The sequence below is a fragment of the Mustelus asterias genome, chromosome 19 (assembly GCF_964213995.1).
Source record: "Mustelus asterias chromosome 19, sMusAst1.hap1.1, whole genome shotgun sequence".
Taxonomy (NCBI): Eukaryota; Metazoa; Chordata; class Chondrichthyes; order Carcharhiniformes; family Triakidae; genus Mustelus; species Mustelus asterias.
The window spans coordinates 43,861,376-43,884,401 of NC_135819.1; the positions used below are offsets into that span (position 1 = coordinate 43,861,376).

Consider the following 23,026-nt stretch of genomic DNA (forward strand, 5'->3'; position numbering starts at 1 on the left):
ATAACATATTACTGTCCTTCATATGGAATAAAGTATAATTTAAAAGCTGCACAGGGAACCATGCCTTAATCAGAACATTAAATACATTTATCAGTACCATAAAGTGGTCTAAGATCTCTTCTCTCCATTGTGTGATTCCTTCTTCCCAGTTTAATTTACGGTGTAACAAAGTCAATTTTCGCCATCTTTCTAACACTGGTAATCCTAAAACTCTCTACGAGTCTGACTGACAAGCCCAGATAGGTCCACAGTGCAGCCACTTAAGAATTGTTAGCTGGCTCGGTTTAGCATTTGGGCATTCTATGATGTGAAGTACAAATTGATCTTATAACCTCTCAACTACAATATGATGTGCATGGATTCTTTTGCCTGGATTTTAAATAGATATTAGCATTAACATGCTTATTGCTGTTCAGATCTGAACAATTGACAGCTTTTGGGCTGTCATTGATTTCCACTGAGTTATGAAATATCAAACTTTGTATGTAGTATTGATAATGTTACTTCCATATCTTTTGCACTCTTATCCATCAATACCAATCAGCTGATGCAATTACTAAAAAAGATGGAGTTGCAATAGTCCTAGATGACTAAAGGCTGCTCTCCCCTTTGAGGGGAGAGCTGACTGGTGGTGATTTTAACTTGAGGATCATCACACCTCAGGCAAAGGACAATGCTGAGAAGACAGACCTTCATAAATGACAGTTGCAAATACTATGGACAGGCAAGATATCCAAGGATCATTGGTTTAAATACACAGTTTCTTGCAGCACTCAAATTCTATGAAGCAGTGGCTGATGTCTTGTTGCTAATCAACAATCTCCTTTCCGACAAAGAAAAACATTGCTAATTTGTTTCTCCATTCAATTCCCCCAGTCAAAGATGGGTCTTAGTAAGCTCAGTGACTTTGGCCTCATTCCATCTGTCGTAGCCCCCAGCTCCTGATTTGGAATTCAATTCACTTAATTATCTTTCTGACTCTTGTTTTTTTTTATGTCCAGGTCTGCTCAGGAATATCAGACATTTTCCAGTCGTGCACCAGCACAGCCATTAAAGATAAATACTTGGAGATGTGTCAGAAGGAGGTTTGCGCTTGTCAAGAAGCCAGCCAATGTAGTTGTGCCACTTTTGCAGCGATGGCTCTTCAATGTGTGCATTCTCCATCTTCATCGTGGAAGACCTGGAGGCAAACTACAGGCTGCAGTAGGTTATCTGTGCAGGCCCGGTCAAAACGCGAACCAAATATCTTTTGAAAATTCATAGAAGAACTGCAATTATTTCAATCATTTTGCCCGAATAAACCCACAGACAAGATTTTTGCACTTTTCATGTGAGGTTTAACTGCAATGTGTAGGCATAATTATCATATCAACAACTTTTCCTTTTCAGAAATACCCACGTGTCCTGGGAATCAGATATATATGGAATGTGGTCCTGTCTGCATGTCAACCTGTACTGACCCAAATCCTCAGCAACAGTGCAATCAGTGTGTGAATACTTGTGGTTGCCCAGAAGGTAGTTATGATAATTGATCATTGATGGTTTAACGTTCTTTTGCAATGTTATTTACTTAATATCATTCAATGGTTAGACCATGCACTTCTAGAAACTGGAAATCCTTTTTAACTGTTTGGCTTGGATTGAAAATGTTGGTCCAACATAAAGGATGCCAATAGCAAAAAGAGCTGGTTCTCTTCTTGTATTATTTGTGTAAACAAAGACACTCCATAATTTGACATCAGTTCTGTGTTCAGGCGCAGCAAAAGTGACTTCCTTTAACAGATACTTTGGCCGAAATCTTCTGGCTGTTCAAGCCAGATTTCCTGATCCTGCCGGCAGTGAACCACTGCCCACGGGTTGCATGGTGGCACAGTGGTTAGCATTGCTGCCTCACGGTGCCAGGAACCCGGGTTCGATTCCTGACTTGGGTCACTGTCTGTGTGGAGTTTGCATGTTCTCCCTGTGTCTGTGTGGGTTTCCTTCGGGTGCTCCGGTTTCCTCCCACAGTCTGAAAGACGTGCTGGTTAGGTGCATTGACCCAAACAGGCGCTGTAGTGTGGCGACTAGGGGAATTTCACAGTAACTTCATTGCAGTGTTAATGTAAACCTTACTTGTGACTAATAAACTTTTTAACTTTAAGCTTGGGGTGACATCAATGGGAATTCCCATTGACAACGGCAGAACCGGAAAATCACACCGCTAGCCAAAATACGTGCCCCCCCCCCCCCCCCCCCCCGCCCCTGCTGGTGAGAAACATGCGGTCCTGAGGCCAGAGAATCTCGTCCTTTGAAAGGACTGGATTAAGTTTACTGCAGGAAATTTATGGGCAATTTTCACTGTTTCTGAGATGAAGCAATGTGTTTCCTCTTTGAGAACAATGGCTTCTTGCGTAACTTTAGAACTAAAATTATGGGTGGCATGGTGGCAAATGGTTAGCACTACTGCCAGGGATCCGGGTTCAATTCCAGCCTCAGGTGACTGCCTGTCTGGCGTTTGCACATTCTCCCCATGTCTGCATGGATTTCCTCTGGGTGCTCTGGTTTTCTCCACACCCAAAGATGTGCAGTTTAGGTTGATTGGCCATGCTAAATTGCCCCTTTGTGTGCTAAAAGGTGTAGGTCATGGGGATTAGTGGGCTAAATATGTGGAATTACGGGGATAGGGCCTGGGTAAGATGCTCTGTTTTAGGGCCGGTGCAGACTCGATGGGCCAAATGGCCCCCTCCTGCACTATAGGGATTTTATAATCAAGTGTCAAATTCTGGGCAGTTTGCTGAAGCTAGATAAGATGCTGTGGAAACGGAATAAAGTATTTTTGGAATAAAAACAGAAAATATTCAGCAGGTATGGCATCAGCTGTAGGGAGAGAAACAGATTAGTGTTCAGAGTCCAATATGATTCTTTATCAAGGGTGGTTTATACCATGGAAAGCTGGGTTGGGAAGAAGAATAAAGGGGAAGGCCTGGGATCGGGTAGGGGGAGGATAGATTAAATTACAAAGATGTCATGAACATAAGAACATAAGAAATAGGAGCAGGAGTAGGCCATCTAGCCCCTCGAGCCTGCCCCGCCATTCAATAAGATCATGGCTGATCTGACGTGGATCAGTACCACTTACCCGCCTGATCCCCATAACCCTTAATTCCCTTACCGATCAGGAATCCATCCATCCTCGCCTTAAACATATTCAGCGAGGTAGCCTCCACCACCTCAGTGGGCAGAGAATTCCAGAGATTCACCACCCTCTGGGAGAAGAAGTTCCTCCTCAACTCTGTCTTAAACCGACCCCCCTTTATTTTGAGGCTGTGTCCTCCAGTTTTAACTTCCTTACTAAGTGGAAAGAATCTCTCCGCCTCCACTCTATCCAGCCCCCGCATTATCTTATAAGTCTCCATAAGATCCCCCCTCATCCTTCTAAACTCCAACGAGTACAAACCCAATCTCCTCAGCCTCTCCTCATAATCCAAACCCCTCATCTCCGGTATCAACCTGGTGAACCTTCTCTGCACTCCCTCCAATGCCAATATATCCTTCCTCATATAAGGGGACCAATACTGCACACAGTATTCCAGCTGCGGCCTCACCAATGCCCTGTACAGGTGCATCAAGACATCCCTGCTTTTATATTCTATCCCCCTCGCAATATAGGCCAACATCCCATTTGCCTTCTTGATCACCTGTTGTACCTGCAGACTGGGCTTTTGCGTCTCATGCACAAGGACCCCCAGGTCCCTTTGCACGGTAGCATGTTTTAATTTGTTTCCATTGAGATAGTAATCCCATTTGTTATTATTTCCTCCAAAGTGTATAACCTCGCATTTCTCAACGTTATACTCCATTTGCCATATCCTCGCCCACTCACTCAGCCTGTCCAAATCTCTCTGCAGATCTTCTCCGTCCTCCACACGATTCACTTTTCCACTTATCTTTGTGTCGTCTGCAAACTTCGTTACCCTACACTCCGTCCCCTCCTCCAGATCATCTATATAAATGGTAAACAGTTGCGGCCCGAGTACCGATCCCTGCGGCACGCCACTAGTTACCTTCCTCCAACCGGAAAAACACCCATTTATTCCGACTCTTTGCTTCCTGTCGGATAGCCAGTCCCCAATCCACTTTAACACACTACCCCCAACTCCGTGTGCCCTAATCTTCTTCAGCAGCCTTTTATGGGGCACCTTATCAAACGCCTTTTGGAAATCCAAAAACACCGCATCCACCGGTTCTCCTCCATCAACCGCCCTAGTCACATCTTCATAAAAATCCAACATGAATCCAACATGAAACAACAGACAAAAGGATTGGTAATGGTTGTAATAAAGAGACCAAGCATTTGTCCAGAGTGAGTGCAAAGGCCAGGAAAACAAACAGCTCTAAAATAAAAGCAAAATACCGTGGATGCTGGAAATCTGAAATAAAAACAGAAAATGCTGGAAAGACTCTGCAGGTCTGGCAGCATCTGTAAGAGGATCATTTAGATCCGAAATGTCAGGTGCCATCTAACTGGCCGTTCACATCCCATCAGCACTGCAAGTGAGGCCGGAGAGCCCAATCTCCCTTCCCTGCAGCAGGACCTGAAAGCCCTGCCAGCGTGAACAGCCGGAAGATTCCACCCACCAACTCGGTTCCCCTCCACAAATGCTGCCAGGCCTCCTGAATTTATCCAGCATTTTCTGCTTGTACATTATGTATCATAATGAACAGCTCCATCTGGAAGCAATACAAGTCAGCTTCTGGTGATTAAAAACAGAGTTCATGAAATTGCTGAACTCAGTGCTGAAGACAGAAGGTCTAGAAGTATCGAACCTCTTCATCATCCTCACCCCTTTGAATAGCATGAAACCCATCACAATTCCACCTATCTTCAGGTTTGAAGGAGAGCCATTATTCCACTCAAAATTTTGGCCAGAGCTTTCTGGCCGTTTTCAATGGCGGGATCTTCCTGTCCCAGTGAGCTGGTGGCGAAAACACTGGGAAAACCCAGTGGCGGGACTGGTGGATCCTGTCATCAGCCATTGGTGGGCCAGCTCTGCCGCTGAGAAACATGCCGCGATCGACATGGAGAATTCCGCCCCACAACTGTTTCTCTTTGCAAAATTATTGCCAGACCCGCTGAATATTTCCAGCACACTGTTTCTGTTTCAGACTTCAAACATCCGTGGTATTTTTCTTTAATTAAATTATTTTTGTAAATGAATATAATCTGCGGCAGTGTGCAGTCCTACAGTTTTTTCTAAATTGTCACGGATTCAACAGTATTTGCTGATTCCATGTTGCGTCAGCCTGAAGAAAGCCTATTTCCACTGAGGAATTTTTCAAACATTGGCAAAAATAAATGCACAATAGGTTGAATATCTTCAGATAAAGGTTGTGTGTTTTCTTTTCTCTGTGAACAAATATACTATTTATTTTGTTATTCCTCAGACATTGTCCTTGATAATATAAGAGGGAATGACCAATGCATCAGCCAAGCAGAATGTCCTTGTCGATATGGTGGAACAGTTTATAACTCTGGGCAAATAAGAAACTCTTTCTGCCAGTCCTGGTAATGATTACTAATTCAAATACCACAAGTCAATAAAATTAATGTGAAATCTTTCAACAAATTTGCTTTGCTCTAAATGATTTTATTATGCTTTTAGCCTCTGCCAAAGTGGAATGTGGAATTGCTCCGACCTTAACTGCCCTGAAACATGCACGATCGAAGAAGAAACTCATATCACAACATTTGATGGCAATTACTATAATCTGATTGGTGACTGCTCATACTATGCCATTGTTGTACGTGGGCATTTTTTTTTGATCAACTGATCTTATTTGTTGTTGTTTTGCTTTTCAAAGAAACCTATTGCCTTCTCATTTGTGCCCCTTGCCTGTCAGAAACACTTCTGAGTTTTACCATTGTTAATTTTTCACAGACCAAAGACTGGTCACTCAAAATTGAAATGCATCCTGGTCAAGCAGCGTACAAGCAGACACGTTTGCAGCGAGTTACATACACCATATTTCAGGTACAATTTTTCAACATTATTCATTTATTCACTTTCTGTTTATATTTCTTATAAGTTGTAACATGGCTTTTTCCATTCCAGGATGCCTACATATTCAATAATGATGGGAGTGTTGACTATAATGGAAATATCGTGGGAATTCCTGTCGTAAATGGTAAAGTAGTTCGTAATCTACCAATCTTTCAAACAATCAAACAAATGGTGATTAAAATTATGTTAACCCACCCTTTTTTGTTTACAGCTCATATACTCATATTTCAACAGTCTTCAATATTCCTTCAAGTATCAACAGCGCTTGGTCTGAAAATGCAAATACAGATATCTCCCATCATGCAGCTTTACATCTCACTGCCCAAAAGTGCCAAAGGAAGCACAAAAGGTACAACAAACAGTTTGCTTCTGCGAAAACAGCAATGATCCCATTGACTGTTCCATCAGTCCATTCAATTTCCATTTCCTTTTTCTACTTTTGAATCCACCAGTCCTTTTTCTTGCCAATTATGGTCTCCAGTATTGCACCAAATCTCTCCTTCAGTTCATCAACTTTGTTCATTTGCTGCGGTTATTAGTTTGTTTTGATGAGCGGGATTTTCTAGTCCTGCCCATCACAGGACTGGAAATTCTCACCCGAGGTCAGTGGACCTTAAGCTTCTCCGTCATATTTACCATTCTGTGGCAGGTGGGCTGAAAGATTTAGGCTATTGTCTTTGTGCACAGACTATGTGGTAAGTATAGTTGTTGCCTACTCAAACGCCAGAGACTATAAGAAAATGCAATTGGTTTTTTTTTTCATTTGTGGTATTTGCCACTGTAATTCTAAAATCAAATACATTTTAACTTTCATGTTTACTAGAAAGAATGGCTTCAAAATTCATAATAGATATTTTTGCAGCAGCTCCTTTTAAAGGTAGTTTCGTACTGAGTTGATTTTCTTCTAGTTGTTACAGACAGAATGAACAGCCAGCAGAACATTCTTTGACTATGCACATCAGTAGTACTCTTCATATCAATGGGGTAGTGAATATTGTAAAACTTCTCCTAGATCCATGATGAATAAGCCTTTAAATTATTCCTACCATCTCTTTATGTTGGCAATGATTGGAGTATAAGTTGTGAAATAAATTGCTTCCATGAGGTTACAGGTATTTTAACTTAGCCCACCTATTGGGAAAGTGATTTGATTGGATAGAAGCCAGTTTTACATTCTGCCCAATAGCACACTCCAATGGCATCACTGAAGAATAAGATCTGCTGGGTGTAAGGCCAGTATTGTCTCGATCCTACCAATTTCCCAACCCGCAGTTAGGTTAAAATTTTCTGTTTAGAGAAAATGGAGACATTCTTGTGTAAAATTTTAAAGAATGGTGGCTTATTAATGCAATCAGTTCAGTTATATTCATCAATCAGCCCAGGTTGCATATGATCATAACTGCAGTCTTGTGATAACCTCTGCTTTTCTTTGCCCTAGGTTTATGTGGCACCTTCAATGACAATGCGGATGATGACTTTCTGTCTGCACAGGGCATCGTGGAGCTCACATATGTCGCTTTTTCTAACTCTTGGAGAGAGAACGATGCATGTCCTTCGCCACAAGTGAATCCTACTTGTGTTAGTTCAGAAAATGGTAATTTTGAATAGAATTTTCTGCAAGGTGGTCAAAATAGCTTCTCTTTCCTCATGCGGGCTACCATTCCTCCTCTAGCCAAAGTTCACTATACTCACAAATAGCAGCCTCACTCATCCTCCCCAATCTCACCAGTCCCTAATCCCATCCCACCCCCTCACCTTTGCCACACACACAATCCTCACCAAGCAATACTCACCACCTGGGCTACTAGATAACAAAGATTGATCTGGTGGTTTTGTTGTCAATCTTTATATTCAAAGCTTTGGATTGACTGAAAACCTACTTACTCCAATCATTAAAGTATAACCCAGGAGGCTGCAGAACAAAAGATAATTGAAGATGCAGAATTTTGGAACAAAAGGTGGCACAGTGGTTAGCACTGCTGCCTCATCGCGCCAGGGTCTCGGATTCAATTCTGGCCTGGGGTGATTGCCTGTGTGGAGTTTGCACATTCTCCCTGTGTCTGCATGGGTTTCCTCTGGGTGCTCCAGTTTTCTCCCACCATCTAAAGATGTGCAGGTTAGGTTGATTGGTCATGTTCAGTTGCCCCTTAGTGTCTGGGGAACTAACAGGGTAAATACGTGGGGCTATAGGGATAGGACCTGGGTGGGATTGTTGTCAATGCAGGCTCGATGGGCTGAATGGCCTCCTTTCTGTACTGCAGAGATTCTATGATTTGATGATTACTAGGAAAACTAAAATTGAGTATGTTATTTAGAAAAAATATTCGTATACAGGACATTGCAAGAATAGAGTTAAGGAGAGAAAGGGAGGAAAAAGGAATGTGAAGTAAAGCTATTGCTCTGTGTCAAGTAGATGAAAGGCTTTGAATTAACTCAAGATAAAAATAGTCTCTCCTTAATAACTACTAGATGGAGGGCAGAGGGTAACTTTCCATAAAATGGAGACAGGTTCCATGCTCTAGGATTGGACAAAGTGCTAAAGTTTTCTCCTGAATAATAGAATCAAAACGAATGTCAGACATGTTTCATCGACTGATATATTATTGCAAAGGACATGTCCTGGAACCACATTGTTTGAAGGTTGTTTATTCCAATGGCTTGTTGTTCTGGAAATATATTTTGCTATTTTTCCCAAAGATCATTATTTCAGTCTTCTTGTTCTGGATTACACTTGATGGACTGGTATAATAACAGGGAAATGTTTCTGTCAAACCTTTTGCAGATTATTAGATTGTGCAAGAAGTATTTTCTGAGGAAAACGTTTTCAACTTTTGCAAACAGATCTAGATTTATACATTTTTCGATGTATTTTTTTACTATCTGTAATTTCTAGAAGGCAGATAGATGAACACAAGTGAAAAGAGGCAAAATATAACCATTGAAAACAGAATAATCAATTGAATTCATTGAAATTTAATCAATTTCCTAGTTCTTGTAACATCAAGTAACCCCAGCCCCGACACAAGCTTAGCTTTCATTAATATCTGCTCAACTGACTGGCTATGACTCAGGAAATGGGGGTTGGCAAAGTAACATTTAATCCAAAAAAGTTTCTGCAATCATAAATGTTCCAACTTAAACTCTGGCTCTACCCAAACTGGGTGTGTGTCAATAATTATTTGAAGTGGCAGTGATAGCTGTCTGATCATGTACCCATTAGAAGTTACCACTTTCTGTGCTCAAAGCAACTCTGACACGTATATGTGAGTCTTGCTGAAATCTAAGGGCCTCCACTGTCTCAAACTCAAGTGGAATACCTTTTGGAAACATATTTTGCTAGCCATTTAGTCTGGTTTTAATCCCTGGGCCAACTGTGCATTCCCAGGTGTGTTGTATGGATTTAATCTTGATGAGTACTGAATATATTTCACAGTAACTTAATTGAAGTATTAATGTAAGCCTTACTTGTGACTAATAAACTTTACTTTTATAATAAAGATCTTAATATAAATTAATCCAGGATTCTCTCTAAGCTTAATAGCTAAGAATGTTGAATTCTGACATTCTACTATTGACTAAAAGGGTGCGATTCTCCGGCCACGTGTGTCCAAAGACCAGAAATTCTCACCTGAGGTCAACGGACCTTTACGTGGTCCGCCAAATGTTCTGTCCCGCCCGTTCGGATTCTCGCGGCACGTGGGATGGGAGATTTGCAGCCTAAGACTCTGGTGGTTGATGGTGATAGTCTGATTATTGTGCCGGGCTCTGATTCTACCTGTGCTTGACAAACCCAGGTGCACACACTGTCAACATTGGTCACTACATAGTCATGAGTGTGATTTCCTCCTCATCGCCAATTTAACATCCTGACTGGTACCGTGATGAGAAGAAAATACTGCAGCGCAGGTCCAATCACTTTATTTTTTAATATAATCGCTTCTTATATTTGAATTTTAGAAAACTATGCCAAAGAAAATTGTGCGTACTTAAAGGACCCTGCAGGAGCTTTTGCCAAATGCCATTCTGAAGTGGAGTTTGTCAGATTTTATGAAGTAAGACACACTTCTTATTGAACTTTTGCAAATGAAAATATCTTAGCAAGCTAACAGGTCAATTTGTTTAGTTGTGTACAGTTATATTCTTAGCACATTACTGGAATAGAATTTTGTTTGTGTTCCTAAATCTAGGGCACTTTTCAAATAGCAGAGACCATAGGGGTGACTTTCCACCTTGCCGCACCTGGCACATATCGTGCCAGTCCCGGAAAATAGCGTGTGGACCTAAAACAGGTTTCGCACCCGGTGCCAAATGGTTTGCAATCATCCCGGACCCGTTCTATGGATTCAAACTGGATTGCGCCCAGAAATGGCACGAGGCAGATTTGCATAATCAAAGTAGCAATTAAATGTGCTTAGCCAGTTCGGTGCTGGGTTCTCCCGGGTCCCGGGATCTTCCAACCCTCAGGCGTGGCGAGAATCATTACTGGTCTCCACTAGCAGTGACCAGGCATGATGGCCTTGCCAGGGAACTATTGAAGCTCCTGGGTGTATGGGGTCATGACTGAGCAGTGCCAACCTGGCACCCTGGCAGTGCTAGCGGGGGTGGGGCCCAGATGACAGTGTGGCCTAAGTGGGTGCTATGATGGGGGGCCATGAAGGGGTAGGGCATGTCATGGATCATTAAGGGGGGCATGTTAGGGGTCATAAAGGGGGACACATTAGGAATGCCTCAATGCCGGTGATCTGTATTTTGGAGGGGCTGGGGAATGATGGCGCTGAAGAGGGGCTGGGGTTGCCCTGATGTGTGTGGTGGAAGGGAGGGGTCTCTCAGTGCACTTTGAATTGGGGAGCCCTTTTAAAATGGTGCCCAATCACTTTGCAACTGGGCTCACCAGCGTATTTAGGCCCTGCGTCTCCAGAACTAAATGGCAACTCACCACTCTCCAAGAAATGACTAAATGTGAGATGATTGCAGTCTGGACCACCCCGGTCGACTGCTCCAGTTTTCTTGCTGTTTGGGAAAATTGCCACCCTGGATGTTACTCTCCTTTGTGTCAATATTGAATGAAGTATCAATCGCAATTGATTTTATTAGAAGACAAGTAAAGCATTTCACATTGTTTGAATGCTAAGTCTGCTTGTGCTCCCAATCATGTCAAACTACCCATCATCTTAACACCACAACCATAGACTATTAGACAGAGATTCTTAATGATTCCAATAAAATGAATGGTGCGTGGTAATTTCTGGAAATATATTCATTCAATTTTAAATAAGAATAATTGTTTCTCCATCAAGCTTATAAAGTCATGCTCAATGGAGATGTTTAAAACTGGACTTATTTTTTTTGTGTGTTTTTAGATGTGTAAACTTGCCTCCTGTAACTGTGAGAAGATCAATGACTGTGTGTGCGCTGCATTTCAAGCTTATTCTCATGCTTGTGCAGAGAAAGGCATCATTGTAGACAACTGGAGAAGATCAATTTGCAGTAAGTGGTCCCATTTATCACCAAGATTGCCTTTATTTTGACCAGCAGAAATCTATTTCATGGAATACCTATTCCTTCACCCAATTCACTTCTGAAAATCACCAGGTCACTCATCATAATAATCCATCAGTTCCAATTACTGACATTGCACCACTGCTAACATAAAGCTGAGCAACGTGGGGAAGATGTACCTCACCAGAGAGATCTACCTGGGAACTGGGGTAGGCCACTCAGCCTCTCAGGCTTGTTGTGCTATTAATTCAATCATAGCTGATCTGTAAGTCTTACAGCTACAGTAGGAAATCTGAGGCCCAGGTTTTTGCTCCCAGGTTGGGTGCGTACAGTCAGAAAAATTCTCGTTTCTGCGAACCCAACCTTTTTAAATGGGCAGCCCACAATTCTGATTTTCATTCCGGGCTTGGAGTCAAGGGATAGATTAAAGGTCGGGCCCACCACCCTCCAGGAATGAGCGCAAAGATTGCCAGGTGAGGTGGGGCAGTGGGTGTGCCTCTGTTCTCTGGCATACCCCTCAATCCTCTCACCCATATATAAACTTCCATGCCAGCTGATACCACTTCATATCCCCTATCCACCCCCAAGGCTCAATATACACCCATGCCCACTCTGCCCCCAACCCTCATGACCCAGCCACCTTATAGTCCCTGAGCCAACTTAATACCAGCTTATATCAACCCATGTCCTTCATCCACTGCCCTTTGCTCTTAACCCATCAATGCCAAGTCATCTAGATCTAGTTTGACAGTTCTTTGACAGTGAAGACACTTATGCACAATCGTGTTTACTCCCAACACCCCAAAAGTGTGACTTGCCTCTTCCAAAAGTTGCCTTACCAGCTAATAATTTAAATGCCCAGCTGCCTCCATAAAGCATGCATGCATGAACCCCAGCCTAACTCCAGATCCCCCCTCCTTGCAAAAATTGAAAGGGCCATGTCTGGGAGTGGAACTAGGAGTGCCAGAGAGTCTCTTGGTCGTGGCAAAGATCTGGGCCTTAGTAACTGTTGTTTTATATGAAGAGTCTTGACTGGTTGTTTCCTTTGGGTTGGGAATCTGACATGGTGTCATAGCCTCCAGACAGGGAGTCAATCATTTAGGACTGAGATGAGGAGATATATCTTTACACTGAAGATTTTCAATCTTTAGAATTGTCTACCCTTGAGAGGGCTATGCATGCTCCCTCGTGGAGTGTATTCAAGACTGCAACTGATAGATTTTTGACTCTCAGTGAATCAAAGGATATGGGAAGTGGCCAGAAAGTGGAGTTGAGGTGGAAGATCACTCATGATTGTTCTGAATGATGGAGCAGACTTAAGGGGCTGAATGGTCAACTCTTGTTTCCATTTCTTATGTTCTTGTGTAACTCAAATGAAAGCTTGAAGTTGGTGCACTTTTGGACACTCATGATCTATCATGGCACTTCACAGATCAGTATGTCACAAATACTGAAGAAAAATGCTTCTCTGTTAATTATTAAGTAGGCTTAACTATATTATTACCAACACAATGGCATCTTTTATGACAGAAAGTAACTGAAATGATGTAGCACCCCTTAGAAAAACATTTTCCTTCATAACTATGAAGTAAAGAATGATACTAAAGTCTTGCCACACTGTGACCAATCTTTGTCATTTATATAATATTTTGATTAATTGACAAGGCATTTTTCAGGATTCAACTGCACATTGGACTTGTGCCAAAAAAAAAATGACTGGCATCAATTTTTTCCATTTTTGTCAAGGTGTAAGCTGTCCGAACACCCAAGTTTTTCAATACAATATGAGAGCCTGCAACCGGACCTGCAGATTTCTGTCTGGACCTGATCGTCCATGTGAGGTTCAGGATGTTCCAGTTGATGGTTGTGGGTGCCCCGAGGGAAAGTACGTGAATGAAGATGGCACATGTGTGGACAGATCAGAATGCCCGTGTTATGTTGCTGGTTTTATTGTGCAAAGTGGCCAACCTGTTAATATAAATGGAGTTCAATGGTGAGAACTATTATTTTGCTCGGCACAATTTGAATCAAACAATTAAGTAGAAGCAACCGCAAAATAACCAAGTATGATTCTTCCCTCAGTTACTGTGTGAATGGTGTTCCTTCCTGTCCTAACAACTATGGAATTCCACAAGGTAAACACTATTTAATATCTGTTGAAACCATTAAGATACAAAGCTCAAATTGAAAATAAAATTAATAAGTAAGAATTGTCTTACAATAAATATTGTTTATTTCTTTAGATTGCAGCGGGAAACTATATTCAAACTGCAGCAATAGCAGTACATGTAAAAAGACTTGTCAAACTCTAAACAAACCATGCGTAAGTCATCATAAACCTGTACCTTTCTGGTGCCCCATGTCATAGTTTATAAGCCAGTGAGTTGAACATTTCCACCAAGGCAATTATGTTTGGCAGGATCGACTATGTAACATATGAAATGATCAGTTCTAGTTGCTGTGCCGTACTCTTTGGCTTCCAAATACATTTTTAACATGGAGAACCAGAGGGCGTGTGTGTGGTTCTATGCAATTATGGTCTGTAGATTTTGTTTTGCATAATAGTTTAAAAAGTATGACTTTAACTTTGTTGATGATTTAATCCAGATATCTTGTACATCGGTATGATTTATCACCGATACCGCCAATTGATAAAATATTCTCTCTTCTATAAAGCCAAATCCTTGTGTACCTGGTTGTGTGTGTCCTGAAGGCTTGGTGGAAGATTACAGTGGAAATTGCATTCAACCAGCACAATGTCCTTGTTCATTTGGTGGTGAAATCTTCGTTAATGGAGCAACGATCAAAAATGAATGCAATAACTGGTGAGCTTGTAAAAATATCACAATGAATAACATTGCAAAAAACAAGACAGCCTGCAAATTGATTAACAACTATCTTCACTCCCTATAATAGCACATGCAATGGTGGATCATGGGCCTGTACTACTGAGCCATGTCCAAAGACCTGCCTAGTTTATGGAGATGGTCACTACATAAGCTTTGATGGAAGAAGATACAGCTATGATGGCAACTGTGAATACATCTTTATTGAAGTAAGTTGTTGGGAGCCACATTGTGACAGTTTCACTGGTAATCTTATCCTAGTTTGACACGTATTTAACTCACTGGGGACGATTCTCCCAAAAAAGTTCTAAGTGCTGAATTCATGGGAAAACTACCTTTTGTTTTCCTCATACATGGCATACAAGTGCTGTCGGGCTTCTGAAGTCCAATTGCTGTTACAATCATGACGGTGAAAAAAATCAGAACTGTTAGCGGATAATTTAGGGTAATTTGCTTCACGAATTTGGTCTCACCAATTTTCTTCCCAGACACTGCCGCTCTACTGGGTTGAAGTTTCAACAGGTCTTCCCTGTACTTCACCCAGCTTGCTATTAATTATTCATTTGCAAATCTTGGCAGGCTCTGTGACCGCAAAGGTATTGCAGAGTCTAATCCTGCCCACTTCCTGCAGATGTCAAAATGAGATAATCCTGTCTGGGGATGCCAACAGACATGCTCCTAAGCTGCTGTTAGGATGTAAACACAATAGACAGATAAAGAAGTACAAAAATCCACTAATCAAATCATCTATCACCAGATCTTCTAAAGTGAGAGCGTTGTTTTGACAACTTTTGACAACATAAATTTTATGGACCTGGCAAGCCACTTAGAGGCCTCAAAATCTCTGAAGTGTGCCTCTTCCCATTTCTATATTATTGCATCTACTTGTGAGCAATGTGACAGCAACGAAGACATGTTACCGCATCACAAGGTGCAAAAGGTGGTCTTAGGACAGGTGACCAAAAGCTGTGTCAGAGATCCATAAGTTTTAAAGAACATCTTAAAAGAGCAAAGGAAGGCAGACGGGGAAAGATCTAGTTTAAAATTTATTTATTACTGTCACAAGTAGGCCTACATTAACACTGCAATGAAGTTACTGTGAAAATCCCCTGGTCGCCACACTCCGGCGCCTGCTCGGGTACACTGAGGGAGAACTTTAGCATGGCCAATGCGCCTAACCAGCACGTCTTTCAGACTATGGGAGCAAACCCATGCAGACATGGGGAGACGTTTAGACTCCTCATAGACAGTGACCCAAGCCAGGAATCAAACCCAGATCCTTGGTGCTGTGAGGCAGCAGTGCCCACCACTGTGCCACCGTGCCACTCTTGGCACCGTGCCGCCCTGGAATGATTAAAAAGGGGATGTTAAAGAGATCAGATTTAGAGAAGTGCAAAGATCTTGGAGAGTTATGTAGCCAGAATAGATTACAGAGACAGGAGGAGCTAGGCCGTGGGAGAATTTGAAAATAAGGAAGAGAATTTTAAAATTGAGACATTGCTTAACCATAAGCTAATATAGGTCAGTGAGCTCAGATTTTTATGGTGTGAGATTTAATACGAGTTGGGAAAGGGTAGAACAACTTTGGGTGAACTCAAGTTCTTGGAAGGGTAGACTGGATAGCCAGCAAAGAAGTCTAGAGATGGCTTGGATGAAGGCTTCGACAGCAGATGAGCTGAGGCAAGGGCAAAGTAAGGCAAAAGTGATGGAGGTAGAAATAGGTGGAGTGAAAATGCGGTCGCAAGTTCATGTCATGATAAATAGGCAAGCCTAAGGACAGATCATTGGGGTGGGGTGGGAGCAGGAAGAGAAACAATTGCAGGTGTGTCTCTGGCTATGACTAGATGGATAAGAATCAGTGTACCCATTAAAGTACCCATAACTTGTTATGTTGACAAGTTGCAAATTGGTCTTGAATTGTTCAACTGGCAGTCATCCCAGATTCCATGCTGTGGTTCTTTTGCGCAAATTCACTGAAATCACTTTCATTTCAGGACAAGTGTCAAGGAGCAATTGGCACATTCCAGATACTACTGGAGAGTGTCCCCTGCTGTGAAAATGGAGTGACATGTTCAAGGAATATCAGAATTTTACTTAAGGTCTGTGCTTTGATTTATGGGAATTTAAATGCTTCTGTCAGGTATCAGGGACAAGGTCTAATCTGAAATTCTCATGTGTGCTATAAACTGCTTTGTTTTCAAATGTGTCCTTACAGGATAGAGAACTAATCCTCTTGAGTGGGAATGGAATAACTGAGGTCTCCCTTGGTCAAAGCCAGTGCACGGATAATTTCTACTCACTTCACACCGTGGGGCTTTATTTAGTCCTGACATTTTCTAATGGGATCACTGTGATATGGGACAAGCGTACAAGACTGTCAGTCACACTGGACACGAGATGGAAGGTAATTAAACAGGGTTTGAAAATTAAAACTCTCCCCTCATATCTGTTCATTACTAGAGAAAACATAACATGATCAGTAACTGGAATTAACTGTGAAGTCTGATTTAATTTAACCAACAGAAATGGTTTATAATGTGTGTTTATCTAAAGTTACAGAGCACAGAGGAAAAACTGTATGAGATGGAGACAGTTCTGAAGAATTGGCTCGAGCAGAGCAATGGTTGGGAGGAACAGGCTAGAGTTTATGGAAGCACTACAGATAGGGTCGATAATAAGTGGACTGAACGTTAATTTTTGTTTTTGGTAATCAGGTATCTGCCTTGCCTCAGTTGGTAGCACACTTGTTTTCTGAATCAGAAGATTGTTCAAATCCCACTCCAGGAACTGAGCACAGGAATCTCGGCTGACATCCCAATGCTGTACTGAGTCAGTGGTGCTCTGTCAGAAGTGCTGTCTTTTAGATGAGATGTTAAACCATGTGGACATAAAAGATCTCATGGTGTATTTTCAATGAAGGTGAGGTGGGGGATTGGATGGTGGTGGGGAAGGGGATTTTCCTGCATGTCCTGGCCAACATTCATCTCTCAATTGACATCACAAAATTGGATGGTCTGCTCATTGTCATACTGCTGTTTGTGGGATTTTGCACAAATGTTGCAATTCTTACATTACAGCTGCACCTGCATTTCAAAAGAAACATTTAATTGGCTTTGATACATCCAATAGTCATGAAAGCCACAATGTAAAAGGAAGCCTTTCTTTCATTGTTCATTTCTTGGACGAGAATCCCGGATCAAAACATTTTAGGTAACTGGGCAATATCTATCCATTTACACATGGAGAAATCATATTAAAGGATAAGGGAAAAACATGGGTCTGGAGTCTCCGACCTCACTTGCAGACGGGATTCTCCTGTCCTGCTGCAGGGAACGGTGATTTGGCTGAGCATCAAATTCTCCGTCCTTGCTGGCATTGACGATGGGGCGTTCTCCAGCCATAGTAGCAGGGCAGCATTTACTTATTAAAGTATGGTTGGGGAATGGCAGCACTTAACAGTGGAAAAAGGACAGGCAGAGCAAGCGGTGACTATACACCAAGGAGATGGCTTGAAGGCTTTGTCAGAATGATGTGTTTTAACAATTATTTTGATGAGTAAGAGTTTGGGCTTGTTGAGCTGGGAATGAGCAGTGAGAACCCAAGGCTGATATGAGGCAGGTGATCCTGAGTGCAAGTTGAGGCCAAGCTGTAAACAGTCAGATCAAAGGCAGGCATGTTAACAACTTGGCTTGAAGCGAAGGGGTTGGGAGCAGCAGTGTGGGAATATAAAACAGACCCATTGTAGGGTGGAAACAGTGTCATCCAATGTCACCAAAAACAATTGTTTATATATATTTATGGCAAAAGCTTTACATGATACAATTAAGTTACATATCTGAAAGCAGTAAAACGAGATGAGAAATTAATTTGCGAAAGCTTTTCGAAACTTACCCCAATGCTGCCAGCTATTGTCAAGAGAATGCAACTGCATAGAGCTTCAAGGTGAAACACTGCTTGAAAACAGTGGCATAAATTCATAACGGAAATTTTTCTAAGGTATTTAAATACAATGGCTCAGAGCTTCTGGTTTCTGAATTGTTGGAATGTGGCTGTAACCCAGTCAAGGCATTATGGGACTCTACAGAAGCCTCAGCATACTGACCCCATGTAATTGCCCAGGATGTTTGAACTTCTGATGGGAATTCCCCAGCTGTCACTGCGTCCCTGGACCCTCCAAGAAAATCTCCAACTTTGAGTTTGAGTCGGAGACTTTGGATGATTCTGACATACTTACCTGGACGATTACCTAGGATGGTCAATATCCTAGTCTAACTCCTGGGTGACTATACAACTGAGATCCCCCCCCCCCCCCCCCCCCCCCCCGCCTCCACCTCCACCTCCACCTGACTCTCCCCTGGAGCACCTCAATTGCACCTCTGACCCCTTGACTACCTCTCGATTCCCCCAACTACCTACCCCAACCCCATCACCCAACTCCCCCCACGAGTCCCTCCCGACCCAAGCTAACTAACCCCTTCTGACGTGACCCAATTACCCACCTCACTAGCCTTCCATCCTACCATATCTACCCTCCATTCTACCTACCCCTTGGCCAACCTAACTTCCTACTTATCCCACCTGCCCCTATGTGGGCAGCACAGTGGCACAGTAGGCTAGCATTGTTGCCTCACAGTGCCAGGAACCTGGGTTCAATTGCAGCCTCGGGTCACTGTAGAGTTTGCACATTCTCCCTGTCTGTGTGGGTTTCCTCCGGGTCCAGTTTTCTCCTGTAATCCAAAGATATGCATGCGGGTTAGGTTGATTGGCCATGCTAAATTGACACTAGTGTCAGAGGATTAACAGGGTAAATATGTGGGGTTACAGGAATAGGGCCTGGGTGGGATTGTGGTCGGTGCAGACTTGATGGGCTGAATAGCTGCCTCCTGCACTGTAGAGATTCTATGATTCTATAATATCCATTATTTACTTGGACTCTCTCCATAGTTTTTCAAAGAAGCTCTGGGACATTTAAACTCTGCAGGATATGGCAGCCAGTGCCATGAAAAGGGGGTGACGTTTCTGAGCTGTTACCTTTGCTGGTATCTCTGGAGTGTCCTACGCTGAGTTCTGCAGAATCCTCCATTGCCCAGAAAAAACTGGAGCAAGTTAAGTGGGTGTGTTTTGTCTGATCAGGGTTAGAAATGAGAATTCTAATCCTGATTGGAAAATTGGGCCAATAGTTGCCAGTCTCCAGTGGCATTGGAGACAAGGAGTTGAGAGCGAGGATCAGTTCAGTCAGGTTAATGTTCGGGGAGTGATTAAAAGCTGCTAATTGGGAGGATATTTGGATCAGGGAATGGAGGGGCCAATCATTATCCATTTAAAAGTTATCTCTCTGCCATTATATTTCCAATTTAAAATTTGCATCTTCACATTTATACCAGAAACTGCCTATATAAAGTTTGAATGTTTTGAAGAAGAAGCCACTTTACTGCACTATTAACTCATCCATCTGGAAACATCTCAAAGTCCCTCTTTTATATATCCAGTTGTTCCTTGCTCACATGCACTGCCACTAAACCTTCGGAAAGTTGATTCCATGTGTTAGTCACTTGTGAAGAAAGAAATAACAGGATTGCATTTCAGTAGCACCTGTCACAATCTCAGGCCACTCCAAGATGCTCTGCAGCCGGAGAAGACCTTTTTAAAGTGTGGTCACTCATGTAACGTAAGACCTTTATGATACTCCATTCACTCCATTCCAGTTTTTTTCTCATTGGAGGTGGCATTATTTTTGGAGCAGACAGGGCCTCTGTTTCCAAAGCAAGGCTGTGAACAAAGTCCAGGTCTGGATGCAGCTTGAATCCCCATGGAATTTGTCACCATTCATCGGGAATCCCACCAGATTTTGGAAGGGATTCCACTATTGATCCATTCTGGGGCTTATGTTTGACCTTGGGTCAACATGGAAAGAATCATTGAACATGTATTGTGCTTGTGTAACGGTAACAATTTGTTTGATTCTTTTTTTATACGCGCTTAAGGATAAAGTTTGTGGTCTTTGCGGAAATTTCAATGATAACATTGAAGACGATTTGACGACAAAGGGGAACTATCTGGTGACCAGCTCTCTGGAGTTCGGGAACAGTTGGAAAACTACAGACTCGTGCTCTAATGCAGTAAATGAAACATTCCCTTGTGAGAGAAATCCATATTGTTTGACATGGGCTCAGAAGAGGTGCCACATTATTAAAGGTGCAGAATTTCAAGCTTGCCATAAAAAGGTAAGGTGGTGAACAATTTTGAAGAAATCTTTAGCTCTTATAAAGCATCCGTACGATTTCTGAGACTGTTGCACTTTGCCAGGTTGATCCAAGCCCATACTATGATGCTTGTGTCGCAGAAGCTTGTGCCTGTGACTTGGAAGGGAAATATCTGGGTTTCTGTACGGCTGTGGCAGTGTATGCAGAAGCTTGTAACAGAGCTGATGTTTGTATTAGATGGAGGACCCCAGACCTGTGTCGTAAGTCTACATTTCTGTTTTCCTCCTTCTGAAGTATTAAAGTGTAAGCATTTATCGAGCTCAGATTTGTCAACTTGTAGATTTGTCTCACAACGTGTAGGAAAGCAACGTGCGCTGAGTGTTTAAATTAGGTGCTTTCTGCTCCTGTCTGTAACCAGTGCCATCTTGTATAATATTTGGATTGTGACCATGCTTTCCCTTCCAAATTCACTTCTTTTCCATCATGAAATTGCCTCTATCTTCCGCTTGAGCCTATTGGGCGGGTGATTTTAGGACAATTGATTTGGACCCTATGCTAGCAGTTGCTCTCAATCTTGGGTTGACTAGCACTTCTGTCACCTCTAGACACTGATTCCATCCAGCCAACCCAAAGAAGTTCAGGATTCCTGCGCATTTCTATTATAGAGCTGGCACAGTGGTTAGCACTGCTGCCTCACAGCGCCAGGGACCCGGGTTTGATTCCAGGCTTGGGCCACTGTCTGTGTGGAGTCTGAATGTTCTCTCCGTCTCTGTGTGGGTTTCCTCCGGGTGCTGCTGTTTCCTTCCACAGTCCAAAAGACGTGCTGATTTAGGCGCATTGGCCATGCTAAATTTCCCTTCAGTGTACCTGAACAGGCACCGGAGTGTGGCGACTAGGGATTTTCACACTAATGTAAACCTACTTGTGACACCAATAAATAAACTTTTAAAGTTTATTGATTCACCAAACACAATACAGTTATTAAAAACTTTTCACCAGCTAATGTCTTTCCACACTGGTGCTTTATGCAAAATCTGAAATATTTGCTTGTCTTAATGTCCTTGCCTGTTTGAAGAATCAGGGACAACGCAACCTAAGTGAATGTCACCATTCACCACCACCACCGCCAACGCCGCCCCCCCCCCTCTCCCAATACTTCCAGTGTCCTATAACATTGGACACTCCATCAAAATTATTATTGGGATTGCTTTCATACATAAAATTACATGAGTATGCTTTGTTGGTTGATGACATTGGTCCTCATGCTCTTTCACCTTTGAATACTTGATTACCTTAGGGCACTCCATTTATCAACTGATTCTTTGAAAAATAGAGGAATCACTATTGAGACTCAAACTGTCCCCAAGCATGAGTCCAGTAGTCCAGGTCAATGGTCAGCATGTTTAAGATAACTAGTGGCACATCATGTCTAAATATGCTGCCAACCATTATCATTTGCCCTTACACTCTCCATACCAAATCACCCAGTATCCGTCATGGGCGGACCTCAGAACAAATGCTTAGATAAAATAAAGTTCAAAGTATCCAATGATAATTTCACTATATATAAAAAAATCACTCTCTTTGATAAAACTTATTTACTGTATTTAAATTCCTTCAATTACATATATCTGTCTAAAAATAATTTTGTTCAAGTAATTAATCCCTTATAAAACAAGCAACTGTATGCATAGACCCACATCAAATACTTTACAACAACTTGGATCTGTCAACCAAACTGAATTGACAAGCATCTCACCATGAAAATGACAGGTTGTGAAATCAGTTATGCAGCACAAATCATATAATGATAATCCTCAGGCTTAATTTTTAAAATGAATTTATGGGATGTGGGTGTCACTGGCTAGACCAGTATTTATTGCGCATCCTTAGTTGCCCTTGAGAAGATGGTGCTGACCTGTCTTCTTGAACTGCTACAGTCCCTGAGGTGTAGGTACACCCACAGTGCTGTTAGGGAGCTCCATGATTTTGATTCAGTGACAGTGATATTGATAATATATTTCCAAGTTAGGATGGTGAGTGCCCTGGAGGGGAACTCCAGGTGGTGGTTCTCTGCAGCATCTACTGTTCTTGTCTTTCTATATGACAGTGGTCATGGGTTTGGAAGATGCTGCCTAAGGATCCTTGGTGAATAAACCAAGTGAAATAGCAAGAACTGAATTTTAAATGGTTCTTTTACTCTAAAGATCAGGAGACTTAAAGGATTTTCTGGTCCTGCCCACCACTGGGATCTTACTCCCCTGCCGTAAGTCAATGGGCTTTTGATTGATCCGCCACATCTCCTATGTCAGGTCACAGCATGCCGGGGCTGGAAAATCCTGGCTAAAATTTCAATGAGATTTTGACTGCTTAATAGTCCAATAAATTTATCCACTTTTTGTGCACTCTCTTTTCCACTTGACCTTTCTCAGAGGGC

At 42.3% G+C, this 23,026-nt stretch overlaps 1 protein-coding gene across 50 annotated transcripts in view; it reads left to right on the forward strand.

Annotated features, from left to right (window-relative positions):
• Positions 1-23,026, forward strand: part of LOC144507913 (uncharacterized) — a 157,630-nt gene that overhangs the window by 22,181 nt on the left and 112,423 nt on the right. For all 50 annotated transcript variants that reach the window (XM_078235407.1, XM_078235429.1, XM_078235420.1 and 47 more), the window contains exons 8-26: positions 1,002-1,203; positions 1,390-1,515; positions 5,425-5,545; positions 5,643-5,781; positions 5,919-6,011; positions 6,093-6,165; positions 6,253-6,390; positions 7,480-7,635; positions 9,999-10,093; positions 11,402-11,528; positions 13,287-13,533; positions 13,623-13,675; positions 13,784-13,863; positions 14,217-14,365; positions 14,457-14,595; positions 16,381-16,485; positions 16,602-16,790; positions 20,371-20,610; positions 20,693-20,849. In XM_078235407.1, the coding sequence (XP_078091533.1) occupies positions 1,002-1,203; positions 1,390-1,515; positions 5,425-5,545; positions 5,643-5,781; positions 5,919-6,011; positions 6,093-6,165; positions 6,253-6,390; positions 7,480-7,635; positions 9,999-10,093; positions 11,402-11,528; positions 13,287-13,533; positions 13,623-13,675; positions 13,784-13,863; positions 14,217-14,365; positions 14,457-14,595; positions 16,381-16,485; positions 16,602-16,790; positions 20,371-20,610; positions 20,693-20,849 (2,629 nt within the window). The remainder of the gene's footprint in view (positions 1-1,001; positions 1,204-1,389; positions 1,516-5,424; positions 5,546-5,642; positions 5,782-5,918; positions 6,012-6,092; positions 6,166-6,252; positions 6,391-7,479; positions 7,636-9,998; positions 10,094-11,401; positions 11,529-13,286; positions 13,534-13,622; positions 13,676-13,783; positions 13,864-14,216; positions 14,366-14,456; positions 14,596-16,380; positions 16,486-16,601; positions 16,791-20,370; positions 20,611-20,692; positions 20,850-23,026) is intronic.